This window comes from Salvelinus alpinus, chromosome 32, assembly GCF_045679555.1.
Source record: "Salvelinus alpinus chromosome 32, SLU_Salpinus.1, whole genome shotgun sequence".
Lineage (NCBI taxonomy): Eukaryota > Metazoa > Chordata > Actinopteri > Salmoniformes > Salmonidae > Salvelinus > Salvelinus alpinus.
Window position 1 is genome coordinate 6,209,464 of NC_092117.1, and position 27,565 is coordinate 6,237,028.

Sequence of the window (27,565 nt, forward strand, 5' to 3'; positions counted from 1 at the left end):
TTATAACACATTAGCTTTAGAATATTTACTCCTGATTGATGCAAACATAGCTCAAGACTTGTAGACTACAGTACACAAAGAGAAGGGTCATCTTATTTTCTTCCAATAATTATTTTTATTGAGACCCTTTTACATTGAAAATTGAATTGTCAATTGCTGAACTTTATTCGTCATCAAAACAATTGCCATTTTACATTCAATACTTTGAGCAACCAAGATAATACATTTTCAAAAACGTGCAATTCATCCTCAAAATGTCTCCAGGAAATGTTCATTACTTGTCTCCTGCTATTAGCTGAAAATGGCACAACTTTAAAATGATAAAGACATCAGTTCTAAAATCTAGAGTTCAGCTTTCTAACAAGCTTCATTGAATAAAATAAACTGGTGCAGTAACTGACATTTAAATTAAGGCTTCTTTGTAAATTATATTGAATAGATTCAATATGTCAGCCCTGCATTGCACACTCATCTACAGTATATACAACATTAGGTTTGTGGAGCTCCTGTGATACTAAAGAGTACATGCTTGGAAACCCTTATTTCAAATCAGGTGTTCGAGGGTTATATACATGTTTGGCCTTCATGACCCTTTTCCATTATAAGTGACATTTACAGGTATAAGCAAATAATAGCATACAGATTTACACGCATTATCAAGAAACTCAGCTAGTACAATGTCAGGAGATGAAGAATGTGAAGTAAATAAATGTAAATATACATAATGGCACAAATCCATATGCCTTTGAAGATTTAAAGCAAATATGACCCTAAAAGTGCTTATAACTTGCTTTGTTGGGTCAAAATGCTAAACGTCTTAAAGCAGGAGACAGAAAATGTGTTTACTCATATCTATCAAATGTTCAGAAAGTGATTTAAAAATCAGAAACTCTTTAACAATTTAAAGAGCATTATGTTCTGAAAATGTACAACTTCTTTCTATATGTACCTGTGCAATGTCCTATGACAAACTAGGGTATATAAATGAAATTAAGTCTGTATTTAACTACATTAAGTGGTCAACTAAAACTCAGCAAAAAAATCTTTACCAAGATCTCCCCTATATAAAAGCGTGAAAATTCAGTCCAAGTTTTTTTTTCTCCCCCATACTTCTTCTTGACATTTAATTTGTACACAACACAACTTCAGCCAATAAAAACAACTCCCTACCTGTCTTTATAAATAACATTTGCTTCCTCAAAAGAGGTAAACTATTGTTGTTCCTGATCTTCTCTGCTTTAAAAACACAATCTCTCCAGATGATTACAATGTTAATGACTTTATGTTCTCCGAACTGAAAGTCCACTAATTCCCACTGATGTGAGTGAGAGCCTGATCACTGTGTCTGGTAACCAGCCATGTTGAAGTTTCCCTGGTTGGGCATCACAGGACCGGGCTGGGACGGCGCCGGGGATCCAAACCCTCCTACCCAGGCTGGGGACTGGGACTGTCTGCAAGAGAGAAGGTACACACAAGGGTCACAGCACGATGCAAAGGCTGGTAAGTGAAAGCTTTGGGCTGTGAAGCACTGAGTGCGTTAGTCACCTTGAAATGTTCTGTGCTGCTGCGGCCAGAATGGAATCCCTGTGAACAAGATGTCATAGTTTAGTGTGGCTCCGGAGTCAAACCATTTCCCCAGGCTTGCTAGTGTAACCGATGTGAAATGGCTAGCTAGTTAGCGGTGGTGCGTGCTAATAGCGTTTCAATCGGTGACGTCACTCGCTTTGAGACCTTGAAGAAGTGATTCCCCTTGGCTTTTGTGGAGCGATGGGTAACGATGCTTCGTGACTGTTGTTGATGTGTGCAGAGGGTCCCTGGTTCGCGGTCGGGGCGACGGACTAAAGTAAAACTGTTACACTGGATGGCCTATGCTTTCAAATGTCAACAAGAAACATCAGGACTGTCCTTAAAATGCCTCCAAACGGCTGTTTTTCAGGAGAAAATTGACAGAAAAGTAGGAGTAAAAGTTACATGAACTTTATAACTTCCACGCTATTCAAATTTAAACTACATACTGAAAATATAGCTGCGAGCAGAAATGAACGGGGATCAGAGGGTGACACGAAAGACAAGAGCAGTCAGAGAATAAAGCAAGGCCACTGCGGAGTTGATTTACAGTGGTTCAAAATGGACACGTAAAAATCAGATGGCTGAGTTAATGAAAAATCAACAATCTTCTGACCAATCCCTTAGCATTTCTCAAAATAAGTTAAGATGTACAGTGTAGTGTTGCAAGGTATACCAGTAACAAGGTAATATCACAGTACCAAAAACATCATGATACCAACATTTTAGAATACCGTAGTACCGTTTCATATGATACTACCAACTATTTCCAGCCCTACCGACCCAAAGAACCTGCTGGTCCCGGTTATAAAATGTTTATACATTCAGTTGAATTTAAGCAACAGCCACTAGTCTCACACCTGATTCTCTCCATCTGCTCTTCATGCGCGTCCATTCCCCTGTCAGTTTATATAAATATTAATTTAGCCGTAATGGCGAGCAGGGACGCAGACCCTGTTTTTAGATTTGTACATTTTGTTACATTTGAGCAGTGCGCAAAGCGAGCAATGTTGATACATTGAATCATTTCATCGCTTGTTATAACCAAGAGCACAGACCAGTCTGAGTAGACTTTGCAAGTTCACGGTCATGCAGCCTCTGAGTTCAGAGGGACAATAGCGCACCGCTTCGCGACAGCCTTCTTTTACTCCTCTTAAAAGCCCAATACTTTATGAGAAGTAATCATTATTTACTATTTTACACCTGGGGTTGCTATACATAACTTTAACCCATTGTATAAGAGACTCACCGAAATTAAAGCAATCCAGGCTTTCATATATATATGAATAAATCCTAGTCATACTTTATTAAACGCCTTTTCAAAATCTGCTATGAAGACCAGGCTTGGCATCTTTGATTTTTCATAATGTTCAATTGTTAAGTAATTGTCATATATTGTCGCCAATATATCGTCCATGTAAAAAAAACTGGTCTGATCAGGATGAACAATATCTTGTAAAACCTCTCTTCTGTGTGCTATGCATTTCACCAGGACTTTCACACCACAACATTGAAGTGTCAAAGGCCTCCATTTTTTAATTTTATTATTATATATTTTTTAAATGGACTGGATCTTTATACTTAGCACCTGGGTCCTGTTAATTTGTAACTAGTTTCTGTAAATTATTTTTGGTAGCATTTATATGTGGAAGATTCAAGAAAAATGTAGTGCATTTTCAGAATTTTCCATCCAATTTGCTTTATATTTAATAAATTACACTTCTTGAATAAGTACCTCCAACCCATTTTGTGCCTCTAAGTAGTTTCCATTACCATCTACATGCACCATCATTACCTCTATTTTCTTTATTAGTCTAATCTCTTTTGACCTGAACTGCTTTTGTTGTAATGATGAGTATTACATTGAACAGCCTCGAAAAGTCCATTTTTAAAAAAGTGTTCCATACAATAAGGGGATCTGCTGTACATATGTTGTGCAAGAAAATATAAAATTATACATTATTTCCTCTTTGTGATTACATTTCCAATACCCCCATACACATGGAAATTGTATAAGAGTTCTATGGATAGCAATTATATGGTGGTCCGATTGCAGTCAGCCTCATTGTACAGTACCAGTATCAAAAGTTAGGACACCTTCATTCAAGTTTCTTTATTTTTTACTATTTATAAAAATTGTAGAGTAATTAGTGAAGACATATCAAAACTGTGAAACACCACATATGGAATCATGTAGTAACCAAAAAAAGTGTTAAACAAATCAAAATACATTTTATATTTGAGATTCTTCAAAGCAGCCACTCTTTGCCTTGATGACAGCTTTGCACACTCTTGGCATTCTCTCAACCAGCGTCACGAGGAATGCTTTTCCAACAGTGCTGAGCACTAGTTGGCTGCTTTTCCTTCACTCTGCAGTCCAACTCATCCCAAACCATCTCAATTGGGTTGAGGTTGGGTGATTGTGGAGGCCAGGTCATCTGATGCAGCACCATCGCTCTCCTTGGTTTAAAAGATAGTGGATGAAATCAAAAATCTAAAATTTGGACTGTAGAACAAAGGACAGATTTCCACCAGTCTAAAGTCCATTGCTCGTGTTTCTTGGCCCAAATAAGTCTCTTCTTATTGGTGTCCTTTAGTAGTGGTTTCTTTGCAGCAATTCGACCATGAAGGCCTGATTCATGCAGTCTCTGAACAGTTGATGTTGAGATGAGTCTATTACTTGAACACTGAATAATTTTTTGGGGCTGCAATCAAACGCTGGGTCTTCCTTTCCTGTGGCAGTCCTCATGAGCGCTTGATGGTTTTTGCAGTTGCACTTGAAGAAACTTTCAAAGTTCTTGACATTTTACGGATTGACAGACCTTCGTGTTTTAAAGTAATGGACTGTCCGTTTCTCTTTGCTTATTTGAGCTGTTCTTGCCATAATATGGACATGGTCTTTTAACAAATAGGGCTATCTTCTGTATACCATGTCACAAAGCTGATTGGCTCAAATGCATTAAGGAAAGAAATTCCACAAATTAACTTAAGGCACACCTGTTAATCGAAATGCATTCCAGGTGACTACCTCATGAAGCTGGTTGAGATAATGCCAAGAGTATGCAAAGCTGTCATCAAGGCAAAGGGTGGCTACTTTGAAGAATCTCAAATATAAAACATATTTTCATTTGTTTAACACTTTTGGTTACTACATGATTCCATGTGTTATGTCATACAGTTGAAGTCTTCACTATCATTCTACAATGTAGAAAATAGTAAAAATAAAGAAGAGCCCTTGAAAGAGTACATGTCCATACTTTTGACTGGTACTGTATATCTCACCATGTCAGGGTTTTCCAGCCTCCATACATCCACTAGTTCTAATGTATCCATAATCTCCTTAAGCGCACGAGGGTGATAATTTGTAGTGTGATTTCCTTTACGATCCATTGAGGTACATATAAATCTCCCAACATAATAATTAATTACTTGTGAGCTCAATAGATTATTATACAGTGCATTCGGAAAGTATTCAGATCCCTAGCCTTTTTACACATTTTGTTACATTTTAGAATCAGGCAGTAATGTATCAATCTACACACAATACCCCATAATGAAACTGTTTATTGTACATTGTTGCAAATGTATTGAAATAAAAAACAGAAATACCTTTACATAAGTAATCAGACCTTTGCTATGAGATTTGAAATTAAGCTCAGGTGCATCCTGTTTCCATTTATCATCCACGAGATGTTTCTACAACTTGGTGTCCACCTGTGGTAAATTCAATTGATTGGACATTATTTTCTAAAGGCACACCTGTCTATATAAGGTCCCAAAGTTGACAGTGCATGTCAGAGAAAAAACCAAGCCATGAGGTCGAAGGAATTGTCTGTAGAGCTCCGAGACAGGACTGTGTCGAGGCACAGATCTGGGGAAGTGTACCACAAAATGTCTGCAGCGTTGAAAGTCCCATGAACAGTGGCCATCAATCTTAAAATGGAAGAAGTTTGGAACCACCAAGACTCTTCCTGGAGCTGACAGCCATCCCAAACAGAGCAAATCAGGAGGGAAGTGACCAAGAACCCGATGGTGACTGACAGAGCTCCTCTGTGGAGATGGGAGAACTTTCCAGAAGGACAACCATCTCTGCAGCACTCCATCAATCAGTCCTTTATGGGAGAGTAGCCAGACAAAAGCCACTCCTCAGTAAAAAGCACATGACAGGCTGTTTGGAGTTTACCAAAAGGCACCTAAAGGACTCTGACCATGACAAACAAGATTCTCTGGTCTGTTGAAACCAAGATTGAACTCTTTGTCCTAAATGCCAAGCGACCCGTCTGGAAAAAACCTGGCACCATCCCTACGGTGAAGCATGGTGGTGGCAGCATCATGTTGTGGGGATGTTTTTCAGCGGCAGGGACTGGGAGACTAGTCAGGATCGAGGTAAAGATGAACGGAGCAAAGTACAGAGAGATCCTTGATGAAAACCTTTCCAGAGCACTCAAGACCTCAGACTGGTGCAAAGGTTCACCTTCCAACAGTACAAAGACCTTAAGCACACAGCCAAGACAACGCAGGAGTGGTTTCGGGAAAAGTCTCTGAATGTCATTGAGTGGCCCAGCCAGAGCCCAGACTTGAACATCCCTGAAAATACCTGTGCAGCGACACTCTCCAGCCAACCTAACAGAGCTTGAGGGGATCTGCAGAGAAGAATGGGAGAAAGTCCCCAAATACAAGTATGTAGCATCATACCCATGAAGACTCGGCTGTAGTCAGTGCCAAAGGCGCTTCAACAAAGTACAGAGTAAAGGGTCTGAATACTTATATAAAATCTAATATTTCCATGGTTTATTTCTAAGAAATTTGCCAAAATTTCTAAAAACCTGTTTTTGCTTTGTCATTATGGGGTATTGTGTGTAGATTAATGAGGAAAAAAACATTTTAAATCAACTTTAGAATAAGGCTATAATGAAATGTGTGAAAAGTCAAGGGGCCTGAACTTCCCAAATGCACTGTATACATTTTTGAAAAAGTGGGGATCATTATTTGGCCTTTATAGATTAGTTAGCGAGATCTGTTTTTGGTCCAATAGCATATTTAAAAGGATCCATCTTCCTTGAGGATCGGTTTGTACAATCTGATCAAAATTGTTGCTAATTAATATAGAAATCACCCCTTTTGAGTTTCTTTGCCCATGAGAAAAAAATACATTTTTGGTATTTTTCCCCACCCAACCTCATCTATATTTGTAGACCGAGTTTCCTGTAAACAGTAGATATTATATTCCTTATTTTTTAGCCAGGTAAATACTTAGTCTTTTCTTAATATCTGCTAAGCCATTACAATTAGAACTAGCTATACTTATTTCACCACTTACCATAATGAGATACAAGTTTCAATTATACTTAACACAACCAATGTTTGTAATCTTACCAACAAAAAGGACCATGATGATTAAATGTCCATATAGCTGTACCATAATATTTGTATTGTTAAGGTTACTGTAGCTGCAAATGTGTAAACCTCCAATTGTCCTAATATTCCACACATTAACCCCCCCCCCCATATCTAGATCTGTTGTCGCATCAGACCATCTCCCTGAGTCATGACGCACCTTCGCGGCCTAAGGCAAACCCTTGGTGTAGGGCAAAAGGAAATATGGGCAATCCCATGATAACATTATTCAATACTGCCACCCATCACTCACACATTCAAAGTCCCATAGGTCTATTGCATATCTATGAGGGCGTTTAAGAGAGAACTAACCAAATAACATGGAAAACAGTCTGGAACTAAATTAATAGATCATATTAATAGAAATAATAACAGCACAATATTATAAATTCATGGTCATATTAAGAAAGTCCTAGTAAAGGCTATAAGCATGTCAGTCCAGTCTGCTCATTTTCATGCTCTGACGTCACAAGACAGCTGGCCAGGGGGAAGAGCCGGGTTGGTTTGTTCAGCTGTCCACGTGCTTGGCACGTTCTGGCAAAATTCCTGGAGCATGTCTAGTGCACTGAGCGCTAGTTCAGTAAAACCCGATCTAGAAAGATGGCAGCAACCACAAAACGCCGTATGTGAGTAGATTACGTTGAAAACAACGATCGGCCATCTTGGACGCTGTCTAGTTCTTTTATAGCTCAATGGGGCGACAGATAGGGTTTAAGTGAGACTGCTTATAACAGCGCCCCCCTACAGGCCAATTGGTGCAACTTTTTTTTGACCAAGTTCCTCATGGCCTCTAGTTTCTGTGTGCCAAATTAGAAGAAAAGTTGACCATGTCAAGAAAAAACATTCCAGACAATAACAATAGGTTAAGCAAAGTGTGGGAAAAATATTATGAATGTAACTAGCAATTGTGAGCCTATTTTGTACAATCACAGTGCTATGGTGTAATTTCGCACCAGGAAGCCTACAGTATAGTCCGAAAACAATGGCGAACAGTCAGTCTACCATAACCGGAGATGGCAAGAACAGAACCCCATAACAAAGAGGTGCTGCAAACTGAACGGGTTTAGAAACTTAGGAAAGACTTGTCCTTTCAAGAGCATTACACAACATCCAAAATGTTTTATACTTACTCTACACCAAATCCTTGCTGATTCCATGACTGTCCATAAGACACTCCATAAGAAGGCACTTGCCAACCATTTGCCATGTACTGTTGCCCATACTGCTGGGCCTGGGGGCTCCCATACATTTGGTTCCATTGTCCCCACTGACCCTGACCATACTCCACCTGAAAGATAAAAGGAAACAATACAGAGCAGGACACATTTTTTCTGGGTGAATAAAGCAAATAAATGTGCAATGTAATGTAATGTAGCGATTTTATTTGAGCAATATCTCAATTCAAGATACCTGTGGTACGTTTTTGGCCATGTCGGGGGATTCTTTGCCCCAGTAGCACTTCACTATGTGGCATTCGATGGACGTTCCATTTACAGAGACAATTGCATGGGCAGCACTTTCATGGGAGGAAAACCTGCCAGAAGAACACAAAATGTCAACAAGAAACTGTGGTCAAGAAATATATATTTCAGCAGTTTAATGAAAATGTAAAGTAAAAACATGCAGGATGAAAGATTATTTTTTTTGTATGGTTTATATACAGGTAAATGCAAAAAATAAATTAAACCCTTGAGTAAATCAGGCTACATTATGGTGTAGGGTGCATTTATCTTGCACGGTTTAGGTTCACTCAACCCCTTAGAGGGAAAAGGTAAACGCCAATAACTACACAGCCATTCTGAGTGATCACCTTCAACCTATGGTGAAGCATTTATATTATAATGGGAGTGATCTCTTCCAGGATGACAATGCTCCCATCCACAAAGCCATAGGTGGGGCACTGAATGGTTTGATGGAATAGTATTAGTATTTAATTCAAGAGCATTTATAACTCCACTCAAACTCTTGGTATTTTTTTTCATTAGTCCACTGTTGATACAGTCCCCAAAAAGTTTTGCATGTCAGCAGTCAAGTTTTACAAATATTGGACATGGCAAGTGACACTTTGCTTCTTGAAAGTCCAAGACGTGGAAAACTTCACTGCTGGCCTCCAAACATTTTGGGAATGTATCAACAGTGGACTAATGAAAAAAAATACCTAAGTGGATTTTTCCTTTATTATCCTTTAATTATCATATCACATTTTATTTGTCACATGCGCCGAATACAACAGGTGTGAAATGCTTACTTACAAGCCCTTAACCAACAACGCAGTTCAAGAAATAGAGTTAAGAAAATATTTACTAAATCAACTGAAAAAATATATAATTAAAAGTAACAATAACGAGGCTATAGACAGGGGGTACCGGTACCGAGTCAATGTGCGGGGGTACAGGTTAGCCGGGGTAATTTGTACATGTAGGTAGGGGTAAAGTGACTATGCATCGATAATAAACAGCGAGTAGCAGCAGTGTAAAAACAAAAGGGGGGCTGTCAATGTAAATAATCCGGTTCGACATTTGATTAATGGCCACCATGGCTTGGGGATAGAAGCTGTTTTGGACCTAGACTTGACGATCCGGCACCGCTTGCCGTGCGGTAGCAGAGAGAACAGTCTAGGACTTGGGTGACAGGAGTATTTGACAATTTTTTGGGCCTTCCTCTGGCATCGCCTAGTATATAGGTCCTGGAAAGCAGGAAGCTTGGCCCCAGTGATGTACTGGGCCGTACGCACTACCCTCTGCAGCACCTTACGGTCGGATGCCGAGCAGTTGCCATACAAGGCGGTAATGCAATCGGTCGGGATGCTCTCGATGGTGCAGCTGTGGAACTGTTTGAGGATCTGGGGACCCATGCCGTGCCTAGTAAAATAAAAGTTAAAAAAAAAAGCCAAACCTTTCCAGTCTCCTGAGGGGGAAAAGGTTTTGTCGTGCCAGCTTCACGACTGTCTTGGTGTGTTTTGACCATGATAGTTTGTTGGTGATGTGGACACCAAGGAACTTGAAACTCTCGACCAACTACACTACAGCCCTGTCGATGTGAATGGGGGCGTGTTCGGCCCGCCTTTTCCTCTAGTCCACAATCAGCTCCTTTATCTAGCTCACGTTTAGGGAATGGTTGTTGTCCTGACAACACACTGCCAGGTCTCTGAACTCCTCCCTATAGGCTGTCTCATCGTTGTCGGTGATCAGGCCTACCACTGTTGTGTCGTCAGCAAACTTAATGGTGTTGGAGTCGTGCTTGGCCATGCAGTCGTGGGTGAACAGGGAGTACAGGAGGGGACTAAGCACGCACCCCCGAGGGGCCCCCGTGTTGTGGATCAGCGTGGCAGATGTGTTGCTGCCTACCCTTACCACCTGGGGGCAGCCCGTCAGGATGTCCAGGATCCAGTTGCAGAGGAAGGTGTTCAGTCCCAGGGTCCTTAGCTTAGTTATGAGCTTTGTGGGCACTATGGTGTTGAACGCTGAGCTGTAGTCAATTAACAACATTTTCACATAGGTGCTCCTTTTGTCCAGGTGGGAAAGGGCAGTGTGGAGTGCGATTGAGATTGAGTCATATGTGGATCTGTTGGGGCGGTATGCGAATTGGAGTGGGTCTAGGGTTTCCAGGATGATGGTGTTGATGTTAGCCATGACCAGCTTGTCAAAGCACTTCATGGCTACTAACATGAGTGCTAGGAGCGGTAATCATTTAGGCTTTCTTGGTCACAGGGACTATGGTGGTCTGCTTGAAACACGTAGGTATTAGACTCGGTCAGGGAGAGGTTGAAAATGTCAGTGATGACACTTGATAGTTGGTCCACGCATGCTCTGAGTACACGTCCTGGTAATCCGTCTGGCCCCGCGCCTTGTGAATGTTGACCTGTTTAAAGGTTTTACTCACATCGGCTACGGAGAGCGTGATCACAGTCGTCTGTAACAGATGCATGCTTCAGTGTTGCTTGCCTCGAAGCGAACATAAAAGGCATTTGTAGTGCGTAATAGTTTGCAAGCCCTGCCACATCCGACAAGCGTCAGAGCCGGTGTAGTAGGATTCAATCTTAGTCCTGTATTGAAGCTGTATATGTATTTATAAAATGGATTATCCAGGAAATGTACAATAAAGCATAACCAAACAAGGTTGTAATAAAAATCATTTAACTACTTCCACAACTAAATCTGATTGATTCTAGACATTATTGGGGGCTTTTGGTGTAGTATTGGAAGATGTATCATTAAGTCATGTACCAGTACTGCCATCTACAGGAAAGATTAGGCAATACATAGTGTAGTACATTAACAAAATAGGGAATCTTCACTTAGAACAAAAGATTACCTGATGAAAGAGTAACCTTTCTCTGGGAAAACTCGGATTTCCATTATTTGTCCAAAGGGCGAGAATGTCTGTCGCATGAGGTGCTCTGCAACGAAAAATATTTAATATAACATTCATCCAACTCTGTCAGCCAACCCAGTCTCAACTTCGTTTGCCAAAATGTATGTTAGCAACATCTAATGATTCTAAACCGTCTGTGTGTATCTTTTCATGTTTAAATGAACTTGCCTGACAGTCCTGACTGGATTCCTCCACAATACACGGTGCAGTTCTGGGGACTGGATTGGTTCACTACATCTTCAAACCTCAGCTGCTTCGAGCCATCTGGTGTAAAGATACAAAAAATATGAAAATGAGCATTCCAGTGGTGTAGTCGTGATTTGAACATTGGGGGGGCAGAATTATTATTACTTTTTTACTTGAAAACACATTTCCCACATTTAAAAAAGCCCAATGTAGCAGTTTTTATTTCAATAAATTATTTCCAGGTAACAATTAAGTACTGTAGTACTGTAATGTAATAATTTTCCCTTAAAATGATCAAAGAGAGACAAAAATAGCTTTTTAGCAAAAAACTTTTTATTATAACATTTTCCTTGGACTCCGGAAGTGGTCTGAGTCAGGAGGGGAATGGCACCAAAGCAGTGTATTAACCACAATGTGGATCAACCAACCAGAGCAGAGGGGCCTAATGAGAGGGATATGTGACCTGAAAATGTGCTATTATTGGCAGAGAAGTTTCAAACTCTTTGTTTTTGGTCTATTAACATATACCACCTGGTGACGTCACCAGGCAAGCAAAAACTCCAACCATGAAAAACCTGCTGATTAGAAGGTCCTGTGTAGATTGTATTTTCAACCAGCAACAATAACAGTTCACATGATCTCGCACCTTTTACAGTGTTAGTTTCTTCGGCTGGTGTATAATATGATACAAAACACAGTAAAAACAATTCTGACTGCACCGGGCCTTTAACAAGAGTCGCCAATACTCATGGTCTCTCTGGAAGGTTTGTAGAAAAACAGAGAGGAAAGACACGTTTGAGTGGCGTTTTAAAAATACCCCCCCCCATAGGAAGTTGACGCCATATTTCAACATAATTTCCTGTCCTAGAGAGGAAATGCACGTTTAGGTTTCACCTCCAAAGAATGGCGAAGGCTACTTATACACATTCACTAATTGGATGTGGGAATTTCCACGTGGAGTTGATAAACCTCAAGAAATAGGGCACTGACAGCTGTCACTGTAGCGAGCTAGCTAGCGTGGTAACCTCATCTAGCTAGCTAGCCATCTGCTAACCTTATTTAGCTAGCTAACGTTAACTGTTGTTGCTGGGGTTTTGGCTCGTTCTGGAGTTGGATTTGTCATAAGCATAGATTTAAAGAAAACTTTGCCACAGATGGAAACCACTGGCCCATCTTTGACGTCGCCATCTATTGTTATCGCCAAAGTTTTGGCATCTTCCATTAATTGCGGCCGTGAATCCGCCATAGAAATAGTTTGAAGAAATAAGATGAAGCTCCGGTAATTTGGTTAACTCGACAATGTAATGGACACGGTGCAACCTTTGGTAGGAAAGCTGCTGATAATGCTTCGGCAAAGCCAAGCCAGCCCACGCTCATGGTTCTCAATGGGAAAATGAAACGATAGGCTACAATGACTTTTCTCATTAGCATGCACGCGGCAAATGACATGCAACTATGTGTCTTTAAAATTATTTTGCAGGTGCCGTTTCATTACCTGGACAGACACTTCTGGTTTCTAGCGAACATTACACCAATCAAAGCAGGGGAGTGTGTAGTGAAGCAAAACTTTTGCTTTTATTTTGGGGGAGAGGGTTTGCAAAATGCCATCACATCACACAAGACATCTTTTTAAATACAGACTAGTTAAAAGATAAGTTCAAATTGACAAATTATCCAATGGATTATGATAATGATTATAATTCTGGTTAAAAAAGTTTGCACCCCCTATTTTCATTTGCTCTGTGGCTCAGGCAACCAAATGGACATACGGATGTTTGACTCATATCAATCGCAAAGAGGAATAACTTTGTTAATTTAATCAAACATTTGCAATGCCATGCTGGTGGGTGGTAACATCCAAATAAAACCCATCCCTGAAACAAAACGTTGGCTGAAATTAATTGCATGTCATATCATAGGAAAAGACACCGCACATGGTGTTCACATGGATTTGCACAAAGTTGGCAGTCCGGATTTGTCACGTCAAGCCCAAATATATCATACTTTGACTAAAACGTGACTTGATTTAAATCGTTGTGCAACCTCTGGCCATCGTCTTTCAGCTCGAAACGGTCGATTAATACTAGTGTGGGCGTTTAAGGACAATATAGGAAAGACAATGGGTGTGAACATTTTTACCTACTACATTTCAGAGAGCCTTTAAAAAGAGCCTTCATTTGGATGGCTTGCTCCCCACAGACTTTGCAAATGTGGCAGGTCCATGTCATGCCAAAGTGTCCACTGCAAAATAGAGTTCACCCCCCTTGCATCACAATGGTCTAAAACAGGGTTACGCAAGGTGTTCTTTGGTAGTCTTACAAATCTTAATGGGATCAAAAGTATACACCTCACACACATAGTTATTGCCTCAAATTAAAGACGACGCCTGAACCATTTCAGATCGTACACCTCTCCCCTAGCTGACCTAAATAACTTGTATGTCTATGTGAAGTAATATGTTTTCCTGAGTGTGTTCTCAGCATAGGACCTCTCATATTTCTACATTTAATATTAAAATGTATGTAGCTCTGTCCTTGAGCTGTTCTTGTCTATTATTGTTCTGTATTATGTCATGCTTTATGTGGACCCCAGGAAAAGTAGCTGCTGCTTTTGTAACAGCTAACGGGGATCCAAATAAAACCCCAGTAGTTTTGCAGTTCTTGACACTGACACCGGTGCGTTTGGTACCTACTAAAATACACAGTGCTTTGTACACATTGTACATTTCCACAGTATGAGGTTTGAATAATACTAGGACAATGTGAAAATTAGGATAATGCCCTAAGAGCTGTTTGAAAAGACCACCAGAAATCTGACTGTTTTGGCCTGCCTGGTGACATCACCAGGCGGTGAATTAGTTAATAGACCAACAACAAAGAGTTCCAAATCTCTGGCAGTGGCTCACGGGTCTGCGCGCCCAAATCCATACTCACACATGCAGTCAGAGCCGGCCTTAGCCTTTTCGGGGGCCTTAAGCGAAACATTTTAGCGGCTCCCATCGACGACGGAGAGACATTTTTTGTTTTAGGCTTAATTTCCTGCAACTCTATACATTTTGCCATGGCATGTAGAGTAATGTTTGCAGTTTTTAATATGATATCCGATTGAGAGTGACTAACAAAAATCAATGGGGGCCCCCCGGTCGGTAATTCGACCATGACTACACAAGTTTAGATAGCCGGTGAGACTAATTTACCAATCTATAAATGGTTTTGCCAGGCTACCCAGACTCCTTTGCTCCAGCCAAACGCTACGCCACACTCATGGACATTAGTTTCTTCACTGCAATGAGTCTGGATCAGAGTACCTCCCCGACCCCGAACACATTCGGGGGCCGTCTGATTGGTCCAGATACAGATGGGTTGGGCCAAAACCAGAACACACATGGGTAAAGCGGCGGTTAGAGACGATCCAATCGCTGATTCCTTTATTTTGTACAACACCCCTCGTCACGACAAACAAGTTAATGATGTCAGTCTCAGACTAGAGTATATAGCGAAACGACAGAGCAGTGGAAGAATTTAGTGTGAGTCATCAGGCTAAAAAAAAATTGTTGACATGGGTGAGTGTGTCAGTGACTAATATAACATGAGAACCCAGCTTCTAACGTGTCCTGCGCAACTTGTGAAGGTCGTAGAGGGAAATGTAAATGTACGTGTTCCTGAGAGTCGTGGCTTTCAGGGATGGGGTCATAATAGCTGATAGCCCCAACTGTTCAAAAGCTGGAGACAAATTTGTAGGAAGAAAACTAAAACTGCTCTGTTGGAGACAATTGCTTTTAGCGGATATTTTGGAGCTTGCTCACGTAACCGTGGTTCTATGAGCTAAGCGACACAGTCAGTGGATTGAAAATGATTGGGGGAGACAAAATAGCTCTCTGGAATATGTCCCCCTCAGTTATACACCAACTGGGCCAATGGAGCATTCAGCCTCATAACCCATTTCAACTCTATTAAATAAACACATTAGCCATCGCTCACTCATACTTACTGTCTTGCACATTTTTGGGGGCGGGTGGCTTGCGAGTTGCCCAGTTGGTCCTGATCTGCCGTCCTCCTAACCACTGTCCCCCCATGTGCACGATGGCATTCTCTGCATCCTGTCGATTTAAACAAAAGACAAAGTTCCTTCTCCAGATTCTACATGCTTCTATACATATTCTATAAACTAAGTGCTATTGTGTAATTAATAACATGTTTTACATACTAGATGGATGGATTAGAATAGATATTCAACAGGAATAATGAACTATCAAACTACAACTTGTACTTAAGTAAAAATTAGATCAATTATATTTTTTTAAAGTTTAACTTATCTAAAGATCAAATCTACGGAAAATAGAAAATAGTAAACAGAAATAACCTTCATCTTGTGTTCCTGCACTGGAGCCTTACCAGTTTGTTATAGAAGGACACAAATCCATACCCCTTAGATTTTCCTGTCGTCATGTCCTTCACAACACGCGCATCCCTGGAAGGACAAGACAACAGCATCCATAAAACAAAAACCACACACTGAACTGCAAATCGACTACATTCTCCCATAAATATCTTAACTTAAAAAAAAAAAATGTATCCTCAAATGATTATTGGTAATATTGCATTTGAGAAAGAAAAAAAAGTACAAAGACATCCGACCTATGCTGATATTTTAATTGCTTCTTCCTTCAGATTCATTTTCAGTTGAGGGTTCTCTGTCAAATATTACACCAATTATAATCCTCAAAAACTTAAAAGAAACACTTCTTATGGATTACCATGTATTCCTAATATTTGCTGATGGTGCTCATTCTACCATTAGAAATATCAAAGACAAAAAAAAAGGAATTAAAACAGCATACATGGCCTGATAACAGATTTCTTTATTTTTCCTGGTCAATTCTTTACCACCAATATGGAGTTTGGGGAGCTGCAAATTTTAAAACATTTACATTTTCAGAATTTTAGGAACGGAGCATAAAAATATCAACAATACTAAACAAACCAGAATGTTCTAAAGTATATACGGTTGGGTCCAAAATTGACACCCTTGATAATGTATAAAATAATTCAAATACTGAGCTATATTGTATACTCCAATTTGTTTAACAAGTTATACTTTTTCAACCAAAAAAAAGGTAGGTGTGAAAGTTTGACACCCCTGTTTTCAATACCTCACCTTGGCATTGAGCTTGGAGAACACATTGGGAGGGATCTTAGACCATTCCTTCATACAGAATCCTTTATCTGCATTATAGACTGCCCCCGTCAATTCAAACCACAGGTTTTCAAAATCGGTTTCAAGTCCGGAGACTGAGATGGCAATTGCAAAATGTTGATTGTGGCCAACTAACCATTTCTTTGCGGATTCATTTTGATGTGTGCTTGGAGTTATTGTCTTGCTGGAAGATCCACTTACAGACAAGTTTTAGCCTCCTGACAGAGGCAACCAGGTTTTTGGCTAAAATGTCCTGGTACTAGGTAAAGTTCATGACGCAGTTGATCTTAAGGGCCCCAGGACCAGTGGAAACAAAATAGCCCCAGAATATCAAAAGATCCACTAGCATATTTTACAGTAGGTATGGGGTTCTTTTCTGCTCATGCATTCTCATTTCGATGCCAAGCCCACCACTGTTGTGTGTGGCCAAGGAGCTCTATTTTCATGTCATCCAACAAATGTAAACACCTGGAGTGTTTAATGGCATTGGCACTTAGATTGGAACCGGTGCTTTGACCAGATGACATGAAAATAGAGCTCTTTGGCCACGCACAACAGTCTTGGGTTTCGCGACAATGAGAATGCATGAGCAGAAAAGAACCCCATACCTACTGTAAAATATGGTGGTGGATATTTGAATTATTTATTTTATAGTCATTTCTGCTCATCTTTACCAAGGGTGTCAATATCAGACCGCACTGTATATTGAATATTGGAGTTTGTTATTCTAAACTAGGTCATGTTAATACAAAAAAATACAAATGGAAAGGAATAACAAATAATGAGAAAAAATAGTCTACATCCGAGTTTCCAGTGTGTACAGTTCCTTGTTGTTAGCCTTCAAGCTCCTGTCTAATCCTATACGCGTTTCTGTAAAATAACCAGAGCACTACTACTTAACTGAGACTCACAACTATGGTAAGGCTGAAAGCTTTTCAGGGATACACATACAAGTACAATCTTAAATGTGTCATCACAAACTACTTACCATTTCCTACATTTATCAAAAAAGAATGAGGGAGAATAGAAAGCGGACACATTCAAATCAAAAAATAAATAAATTGGAAGTGAAATTAGTGGTGGGGGGGTTGATACAGCCTGAAAGTCAAAATCCATATTATACGTGACAATTGAGGAAAGCTTGTGTCACTTCTGTCATCCTGTTTCTCACAATGATCAAAACAGTTGAACGACTATTGAAAGGCATAGTGATTTATGTATCAAGACGGAGTGATGTGCTTTAAAATTGCATTTCAACCAATAGTCAAAGTAATTAGATCTACAGCACCAGTCAAAAGTTAAGACACACCTACTCCCAGGCTTTTCTTTATTTTTACTATTTTATACATTGTAGAATAATAGTGAAGACATCAAAACTATGAAATAACACATGTAATTATGTAGTAACCAAAAAAAGTGTTAAATCAAAATATATTTTATATTTGAGATTCTTCAAAGTAGCCACCCAAGCCTTGATGACAGCTTTGCACACTCTTGGCATTCTCTCAACCAGCTTCATGAGGTAGTCACCTGGAATGCATTTCAATTAACAGGTGTGCCTTGTTAAAAGTTAATTTGTGGTATTTCTTTCCTTCTTAATGCGTTTGAGCCAATCAGTTGTGTTGTGACAAGGTAGAGGTGGTATACAGAAGATAGGGCTATTTGGTAAAAGACCAAGTCCATCATTGCTTTAAGACATGAAGGTCAATCCGGAACATTTCAAGAACTTTGACAGTTTCTTCAAGTGCAGTCGCAAAAACCATCAAGTGCTATGATGAAACTGGCTCTCATGAGGACCGCCACAGGAAAGGAAGACCCAGAGTTACCTCTGCTGCAGAGGATAAGTTCATTATTGTTAACTGCACCTCAGATTAAGGCCCAAATAAATGCTTCACAGCAACATCAACTGTTCAGAGGAGACTGCGTGTAATCAGGCCTTCATGGTCAAATTGCTGCAAAGAAACCACTACTAAAGGACACCAATAAGAAGAGACTTGCTTGGGCCAAGAAACACAAGCAATGGACATTAGACTGGTGGAAATAGGTAATTTGGTCTGATGAGTCCAAATTTGAGATTTTTGGATACAACCGCCATGTCTTTGAGAGACGCAGAGTAGGTGAACGGATAATCTCCGCATGTGTGGTTCCCACCGTGAAGCCCAAAGGAGGAGGTGTGATGGTGCTTTGCTGGTGACGCTGTGATTTATTTTGAATTCAAGGAACACTTAACCATTATGGCTACCACAGACAACTGCAGCGATACACCATCCCATCTGGTTTGCGCTTAGTGGGACTATCATTTGTTTTTCAACAGGACAAAGACCCAACACACCTCCAGGTTGTGTAAGTGCTGCATCAGATGACCTGGCCTCCACAATCACCCAACCTCAACCCAATTGAGATGGTTTGGGATGAGTTGGACAGCAGAGTGAAGGAAAAGCAGCCAACAAGTGCTCAGCATTTATAGGAACTCCTTCAAGACTGTTGGAAAAGCATTCCAGGTGAAGCTGGTTGAGAGAATGCCAAGAGTGTGCAAAGCTGTCATCAAGGCAAGGGGGGCTACTATGAAGCTTCTCAAATATATTTTGATTTGTTTAACACTTTCAGTTACTACACGATTCCATGTGTTAATTGATAGTTTTGATGTCTTCACTATTATTCTACAATGTATAATATATTACATAGTATGTGGTTACACATCTATTTTGTTTATGGACCCCTTACAAAAACATTTTTATGAGAAGAACTCTAAAGTTACTAAAATGATCAAAAAAAGATAACTGAGTAAAACAATCTCCAGAGGATGTCAAGTCAGAGGAAACATACTAAATCAAATTCTTAAAAACACAAAGCAACTTACGATATTTTCCCAAAAGGTGCAAATGCAGCTTTGATATCCTCAGTGGTGATCTCAGGGCTCAAGTCTCCCACAAACACATGGAAGTGATCTGAAACGGCCAAGAAATAATGACTATTAGTCCCTGATGTAGCGACTGACTTTGAAGTAAAACAGGAAAAAGTTCAAAATGTAAACACTTACTCGATGTATCTTTCTTCTGGCTACTTGGAGTGGTGGCCCAATTTACTTTGACCTCCTGAAGATAAAACATGTCACAGAACAATCAAACGTAAGTGGAGCAAAGCCATTCATTCCATGTCCCTAAAAGCCACTGTGAAAGGGTTAGAACCAGCACTTCTTAGGAAGAAACAGCCACACACAGAGAGAGTATTTCATTGCAGAGTGGAAAAATTACCTTTCCCAATATCTTCCTCCCATTCATGGCTGCTAGGGCAGCAGCAGCATCTCTATGTTCAAAGAACTCCACAAAGCAATACGGGTCATTGCTTGACTGCTGCAAAACAGAAAATCCCACAGAAGAGTTCATCCTCCTGCTATCGGGTTGCTGAGAAGAAAAAAAAGTTGGGAGAGTATATTATTGCCAAACATATTTGGAATACAATTGCAAGTACTGAGTGACCATGTTACTCTATTGGGGGATTGCCATGTATCATCAATAGTGCTGCTACATGCAACAGATGTTATCCAATTCAAATCATGGCAATCATATGTAAAAGGCTGGGATTCCGTAACCCAAACCTCTTTCTTTTGGACAAGTGTGCCAAAGGTTAACCAGCTGGGTCTGTTAAATTTATTTTTTTAAATTAAAAAGCAATTTAATCTGATTGCATTCATCGCACAATATGTATATAGAACCCACTACAATTGGTGCCATCTGAATTAGGCTGAATCATACATTTATTAAAAGGAGAAAGAATTTGTTGAAATGGAATACATCCCATTTCGACTAGTAAACATACCCTGAAACATCTGACTGAACACGTCACTCAGGAGAAAAGAAAAAAGAAAAAAAAAGACCAAAACCTAAGACGTCTCAACTCATATACAGTGCATCCGCAAAGTAATCAGGACCCTAGACTTTTCCACATAGTTTTGTTACAGCCTTATTCAAAAATGATTAAATTGAAAAAAAAAAAAAAACTCACACACACAATAGCCCATTATGACAAACCCGAAAGTTTTTGAAATGTTTGGAAATGTATTACAAATAAAAAACATAAATATCACATTTACATACAGTTGAAGTCGGAGGTTTACATGCACCTTAGCCAAATACATTTAAACTCAGTTTCACAATTCCTGACATTTAATCCTAGTAAAAATAGGTCAGTTAGGATCCCCACTTTATTTTCAGAATGTGAAATGTCAGAATAATAGGAGAGAATTATTTATTTCAGCTTTTATTTCTTTCATCACATTCCCAGTGGGTCAGACATTTACATACACTCAAATTAGTATTTGGTAGCATTGCCTTTAAATTGTTTAACTTGGGTCAAACGTTTTGGGTAGCCTTCCACAAGCTTCCCACAATAAGTTGGGTAAAATTTGGCACATTCCTCCTGACAGAGCTGGTGTAACTGAGTCAGGTTTGTAAGCCTCCTTGCTCGCACACGCTTTTTCAGTTCTGCCCACAAATTTTCTATAGGATTGAGGTCAGGGCTTTGTGATGGTCACTCCAATACATTGACTTTGTTGCCCTTAAGCCATTTTTCCACAACTTTGGAAGTATGCTTGGGGTCATTGTCCATTTGGTTAACCCATTTGTAACCAAGCTTTAACTTCCTGACTGATGTCTTGAGATGTTGCTTCAATATATCCATAATATATTCAATATATATAAGGAATACCTAGGATAGGATAAAGTAATCCTTCTAACCCCCCCCCCCTTAAAAGAGTTAGATGCACTATTGTAAAGTGGTTGTTCCACTGGATATCATAAGGTGAATGCACCAATTTGTAAGTCGCTCTGGATAAGAGCGTCTGCTAAATGACTTAAATGTAAATGTAAATGTATATGTAAACTTATGCATAATGATCTAAAAGGCTAAACTTATCCTAGATCAGAACTCTTATTTTGAGATATTTCATGAATACAGGCCTTGTCTGATGAGATGACGAACTTCATATCAAATCAAGCATTCTAGAATCCTTCTAACCCCCCCCCCCCCTTAAAAGAGTTAGATGCACTATTGTAAAGTGGTTGTTCCACTGGATATCATAAGGTGAATGCACCAATTTGTAAGTCGCTCTGGATAAGAGCGTCTGCTAAATGACTTAAATGTAAATGTAAATCCCCATAATTTCCCTCCTCATGATGCCATCTACTTTGTGAAGTGTACCAGTCCCTCCGGCAGCAAGCACCCCCACAACATGATGCTGCCACCCCCGTGCTTCACGGTTGGGATGTTGTTCTTCGGCTTGCAAGCCTCCCCATTTCCCTCCAAACGATGTTCATTATGGCCAAACAGTTCTATTTTTGTTTCATCAGACCAGAGAACATTCTCCAAAAAGTACGATCTTTGTCAACATGTGCAGTTGCAAGCCGTAGTCTGGCTTTTTAATGGCGGTTTTGGAGCAGTGGCTTCTTCCTTGCTGAGTGGCCTTTCGGGTTATGTCGATATAGGACTAGTTTTACTGTGTATACAGATACTTTTTTTACCCGTTTCCTCCAGCATCTTCACAAGGTCCTTTGCTGTTGTTCTGGGATTGATTTGCACTTTTCGCACCACAGTACGTTCATCTCTAGGAGACAGAACGAGTCTCCTTCCTGACCAGTATGACACTGAGTGGTCCCATGGTGTTTATACTTGCGTACTATTGTTTGTACAGATGAACGTGGTACCTTCAGGCGTTTGGAAATTGCCCCCAAGGCTGAACCAGATTGGGAAGGTCTACAATTTTTTTTCTGAGGTCTTAGCTGATTTCTTTTGATTTTCCCATGATGTCAAGCAAAGAGGCACTGAGTTTGAAGGTAGGCCTTGGAATACATCCACAGGTACACCTCCAATTGACTCAAATGATGTCAATTAGCCTATCAGACGCTTCTAAAGCCATGACATCATTTTCTGGAATTTCCCCAGCTGTTTGAAGGCACAGTCAACTTAGTGTATGTTAACTCCTGACCCTCTGGAATTGTGGTACAGTGAATTATAAGTGAAATAATCTGTAAACAATTTTTGGAAAAATTACTTGTGTCATGCACAAAGTAGATGTCCTAAACAACTTGACAAAACTATAGTTTGTTAACAAGAAATTTGTGGATTGGTTGAAAAAAATAGTTTTAATGACTCAAACCTAAGTGTATGTAAACTTACGACTTCAACTAAGTATTCAGACCCTTCACTCAGTACTTTGTTGAAGCACCTTTGGCAGCGAGTACAGCCTCAGGTCTTCTTGGGTATGACACTACAAGCTTGGCACACCTGTATTTGGGGAGTACCTCCCATTCTTCTCTGCAGATCCTCTCAAGCTCTGTTTGGTTGGATGGGGAGCGTTGCTGCACAGCTATTTTCAGGTCTCTCCAGAGATGTTCGATCGGGTTCAAGTCTGTGCTAAGGCTGGGCCACTCTAGGACATTGAGACTTGTTGTGAAGCCACACCTGTACTGTCTTAGCTGTGTGCTTAGGGTCGTTGTCCTGTTGGAAGGTGAACCTTAGCCCCAGCCTGAGGTCCTGAGCACTCAGGAGCAGAGTTTCTTCATTGATCTCTTTACTTTGCTCTGTTCCTCTTTCCCTCAATCCTGACTAGTCTCCCAGTCCCTGCTGCTGAAAAACATCTCCACAGCATGATGCTACCACCACGCTTCACCATAGGGATGGTGCCAGGTTTCCTCCAGACGTGACACTTGGCATTCAGGCCAAATAGTTCAATCTTGGGCTCTCGAGTTGGGCAGCAGTCTAAGGCACTGCATCTCAGTGCAAGAGACACCACTACATTCCCTGGTTCGATTCCAGGCTCTATCACATCCGGACGTGATTGAGAGTCCCATAGGGCAGCGCACAATTGGCCCAGTGTCATCTGGGTTTGGTAGGCTGTCATTATAATTAAGAATTTGTTCTTAACTGACTTGCCTCGTTAAATAAAAAATATTAAATATCAGACCAGAGAATCTTGTTTCTCCTGGTCAGAGCCCTTTAAGTGCCTTTTGGCAAACTCCAAGCGGGCTGTCATGTGCCTTTTACTGAGTTGTGGCTTCCGTCTGGCCACTACCATAAAGGCCTGATTGGTGGAGTGCTGCAGAGATGGTTGTTCTTCTGGAAGGTTCTCCCATCCCCACAGAGGAACTTCTGGGTTCTTGGTCACCTCCCTGACCAAGGCCCTTCTGCCCGGATTGCTCAGTTTGGCCAGGCGGTCAGCTCTTGGAAGAGTCTTGGTGTTTCCAAACTTCTTCCATCTAAGAATGATCGTGGCCACTGTGTTCTTGGGGACCTTCAATGCTGCAGACATTTTTGGTACCCTTCCCCAGATCTGTGCCTCGACACAATCCTGTCTCGGAGCTCTATGGAAAATTCCTTCGACCTCATGGCTTGGTTTTTCCTCTGACATGCACTGTCAACTGTGGGACTTTATATAGACAGGTGTGTGCCTTTCCAAATCATGTCCAATCAATTGAATTTACCACAGGTGGACTCCAATAAAGTTGTAGAAACATCTCAAGGATGATCAATGGAAACAGGATGCACCTGAGCTTAATTTTGAGTCTCATAGCAAAGCTTCTGAATACTTACGTAAAGGTATTTTTTTAAATAAATTAGCAAAAATGTATTTAAAAAACTATTTGCTTCATCATTATCTACACACAATATTGTGTGTAGATTGATCAGGGACATTTTCAATTGAATCAATTTTAGAATAAGGCTGTAACGTAACAAAATGTGTAAAAAGTCAAGGTGTCTGAATACTTTCCGAATGCACTCCAGGTCATATGAGGGAAGCCTATACCGTCTCACCCAGCTACGCTGGAGACTTCGACAAACTATTGGTCAGGTCCAATAGAAACCATTATATCAGCAGCCCATGGTAGACCATGTTTACCCTTCTCCCCCTGTAACTACGGTAACTGCAAGGGGTAGGATATTAGACGGGTTTAGGGGAGGTGCTGAAACAGATCCATTTTGGGTGACAATGAAATTATTGAAAAAAGAACTGCATAAAAAATAAATGCTAGGTTATGCAAGGATGGATATAGGCGAAATGCTTTATAAAAGGGTAAGGCTAATTACAAATGACCTTTCCTGCCCTTGATATGGCAAGGCAATTATGTAAATGTAATGGTGTGTTTATCAACATGATGCAAATCTTATCAGTTTTATGTGCGAAAATAAAGACCAAACGGCAACATTGATTCAAAATGAATGGAAAAAGGGATGGAATTATGTGAAAAACTGGTATGTGCCAATGACCACTGTTACAGTCAAAAAGGTTAACAGCAGTACCCTGTCTACTGACTTGAATTCCTTGACCTAGTGCATAATCCATGATAAGGAAACTCGTCAACACAAATGTGTCCATAAGTCATCATAGCTAATAGAGCAGAACACATCTTACCTCAGTGATCATTTTACAACTTTTGCAAGGTCCAATTTGGGTGAACAGCTGAAGAATCAAAATTTCTGTTACATCTCTGGACAGGTTACCAACATACCTAGGGAAAAGATGGGGCAAATTAGTGATCTCAGGAGCAGTGGTGGAAAAAGTACCCACTTGTCATACTTGAGTAAAAGTAATGATACCTTAATATAAAATGACTCAAGTAAAAGTCACCCAGTAAAATACTACTTGAGTAAAAGTCAAAGTATTTGGTTTGAAATATTCTTAAGTATCAAAAGTAAATGTAACTGCAAAATTATACGTAAGTATCAAAAGTAAAAAATAATTTCAAATTCCTCAAATTAGGCTAATCTTTTTAATTTACGGATAGCCAGGGGCAACCTCCAACATAATTTACAAACAAAGCATTTGTGTTTTGTGAGTCCGTCAGATCAGAGGCAGGAGGGATGACCAGGGATGTTCCTTGATTAGTGTGAATTGGACCATTTTCCTGTACTGCTAAGCATTACTAATGTAATGAGTACTTTTGGGTGTCAGGGAAAGTGTATGGAGTAAAAAATAATTTTTTTATTGAAGTAAAATTTGTCAAAAATATAAAAGGTAAAGTAAAGTGCAGATACCCCTCAAAAAAAGACTTATTTAGTACTTCAAGCCACTGCTTAGGAAGTTGGTTAAGGATAGGTGAGGATAGGATAAGTTAAGTTGCATCAATTATTGGCTTTAATGTTATTTATTGAATATCAAATTTAACTACACAAATATTTAGTTTTAAGCACACAGATATGATTTTGCTCATGACTGTGGGAAGGTGTGCCCCTATCTGTCCAATGAAGACATTTCTGGAAGAAAAAAAATATTCCTTCCATTTAGGGAACTTCTTTTGTCTTGGAGTCTAGGGGACCCCTTTTGGCACTAGACAAAAGGTCTGTCTGTATAGTCTCTAGATCGGACAAAATGTTGTTAGATTGAACGTGTTATTTGGGTTAAGGATTAGGCCTAATTAGTCAACAGAAGACGAGGACCAAGGCACTCTTCTTGCAATTCATTATAGCCTAATTATTATGTATCTATTATTTATTGACCAACCAAAGTAGATAGTTAGCTATAACTATCAACTTGTCTTGATACTAAGAAGCTAATTCGTTTCAAATAACACATTTTCCTCGTCACTTCAGTATGCAGACAAGCGAAAGGCTAGTCCATTAAACTCAACTCGTAAATGGTGGAGTTGAGTAGGCTAAAGAAAGGCATGACTTAGTTACCTCTCAGCGAGCTAACTACTATAACATTATCCCAGCCATGATGGGGACATTTCAATAACATTAAGATAGCTAACGTTAGTTATCTATGTATCTGGGTAACTTAGCTGGCGAGCTGATGTGCCATGCAATGTAATATTGCATTAAATTCACGAATATTTTGGTCAGCCTACTGGATAGATTTGTAACCGTTGTTTCACTGGGGAGAAAAAAGTATGCTGATTCGCCTAGTGAGAGGTTAAAATGAGGAAGCTGTTGAGGTCGATAGTTATCTAGCTAGTTAACAGTTAGTTAGCTAACATTGCCAAGCTAGCTAGGAGGCAGTCGTGGCTGTTGTGTTGACAACTTACAGCGTTTTGGGGTGGCTTTCGTCTTCCATGTTCAAAAATCGATTGGTATGAATGCCGACTAACTAACTGAGTATGCTGAAATAAACAAGAAGATAGTCTAATCAATGTATTTATACGGTAGCTAAGCTAGCTAACTAAGAGGAATAAAATGGCGCTAACCGGAGAATCAGGAAGCCGACTGATGCGCATGCGCATGCAGTCTACAGGGGGACTCGAGTCAGCACTAAAATAAAAATCAATCTGATATCTCGAGTAGGCTAGTCTTATATTATAACATCTCGTTAAAATACGCTAGCCACGAGAGGAAGGTGGAATCCCGGTTGTGCCAACATCTGTCAAACGTCACAAACCTAATTGGGGGCTTTTATTTTGAAAATGTCAATTAAAGCGAGACTGTATAAACATTGAGGGGATTCGATTAATCTGTCTCGGGCGCCCAGATAGGCATGTATTGCACCAGGTGAAAGTTGATTGCATTCGTTTCGGAACCGGGCTACCACTTGGTCGTGAGCCAGGTGCCCGTTCAAAGCCCACGGTGAAATCGGCTCAAAACAAAAGTGACGTAATTACACTTAGAGTAACGAGTCTGTTTTCACGTGCAAAAGTGATTGATTTTGATTCAAACATATATTTAATGAAAAACAAATGCTTTATGTTTCTGGATGATGCACCGTGCTGCCTTGTTGACAACATCACCGAGCGGCGCAGATTCCTGTTCGATTTGAGAAGGGTGCATTCCTCCCTCACCGCTTTTGCCCATTCACGTCACGGGCCATAGACCGGTTCCCGGCGGCTCAGCGTTATCGAATCCGCCCATTGACCAACGA

At 40.1% G+C, this 27,565-nt stretch overlaps 1 protein-coding gene across 1 annotated transcript; it reads right to left on the reverse strand.

Annotated features, from left to right (window-relative positions):
• Positions 1-85: 85 nt before the first annotated feature.
• tial1 (TIA1 cytotoxic granule-associated RNA binding protein-like 1) lies at positions 86-27,075 on the reverse strand. Its single transcript, XM_071380433.1, has 13 exons — positions 26,739-27,075; positions 25,127-25,223; positions 19,974-20,123; positions 19,760-19,814; positions 19,580-19,667; positions 15,918-15,993; positions 15,514-15,622; positions 11,506-11,601; positions 11,278-11,362; positions 8,374-8,497; positions 8,094-8,251; positions 1,546-1,584; positions 86-1,451 (listed from the first exon to the last, which is right to left on the reverse strand). The coding sequence occupies exons 1-13, from the start codon at positions 26,765-26,767 to the stop codon at positions 1,337-1,339; spliced, it is 1,221 nt and encodes a 406-aa protein (XP_071236534.1). The 5' UTR covers positions 26,768-27,075; the 3' UTR covers positions 86-1,336.
• Between the last annotated feature and the right edge of the window lie 490 nt (positions 27,076-27,565).

What these genes read in the sequence shown, in the direction of transcription:
- tial1 (XM_071380433.1), bottom strand. Translation starts at nt 26,767, where the DNA reads ATGGAAGACGAAAGCCACCCCAAAACGCT. An exon ending in GAAAGCCACCCCAAAACGCT is followed by an intron (nt 25,224 to 26,738) that starts GTAAGTTGTCAA and finishes TCTTTTCCCTAG; the next exon opens with GTATGTTGGTAACCTGTCCA. An exon ending in GCAGCACAGAACATTTCAAG is followed by an intron (nt 1,452 to 1,545) that starts GTGACTAACGCA and finishes TCTCTCTTGCAG; the next exon opens with ACAGTCCCAGTCCCCAGCCT.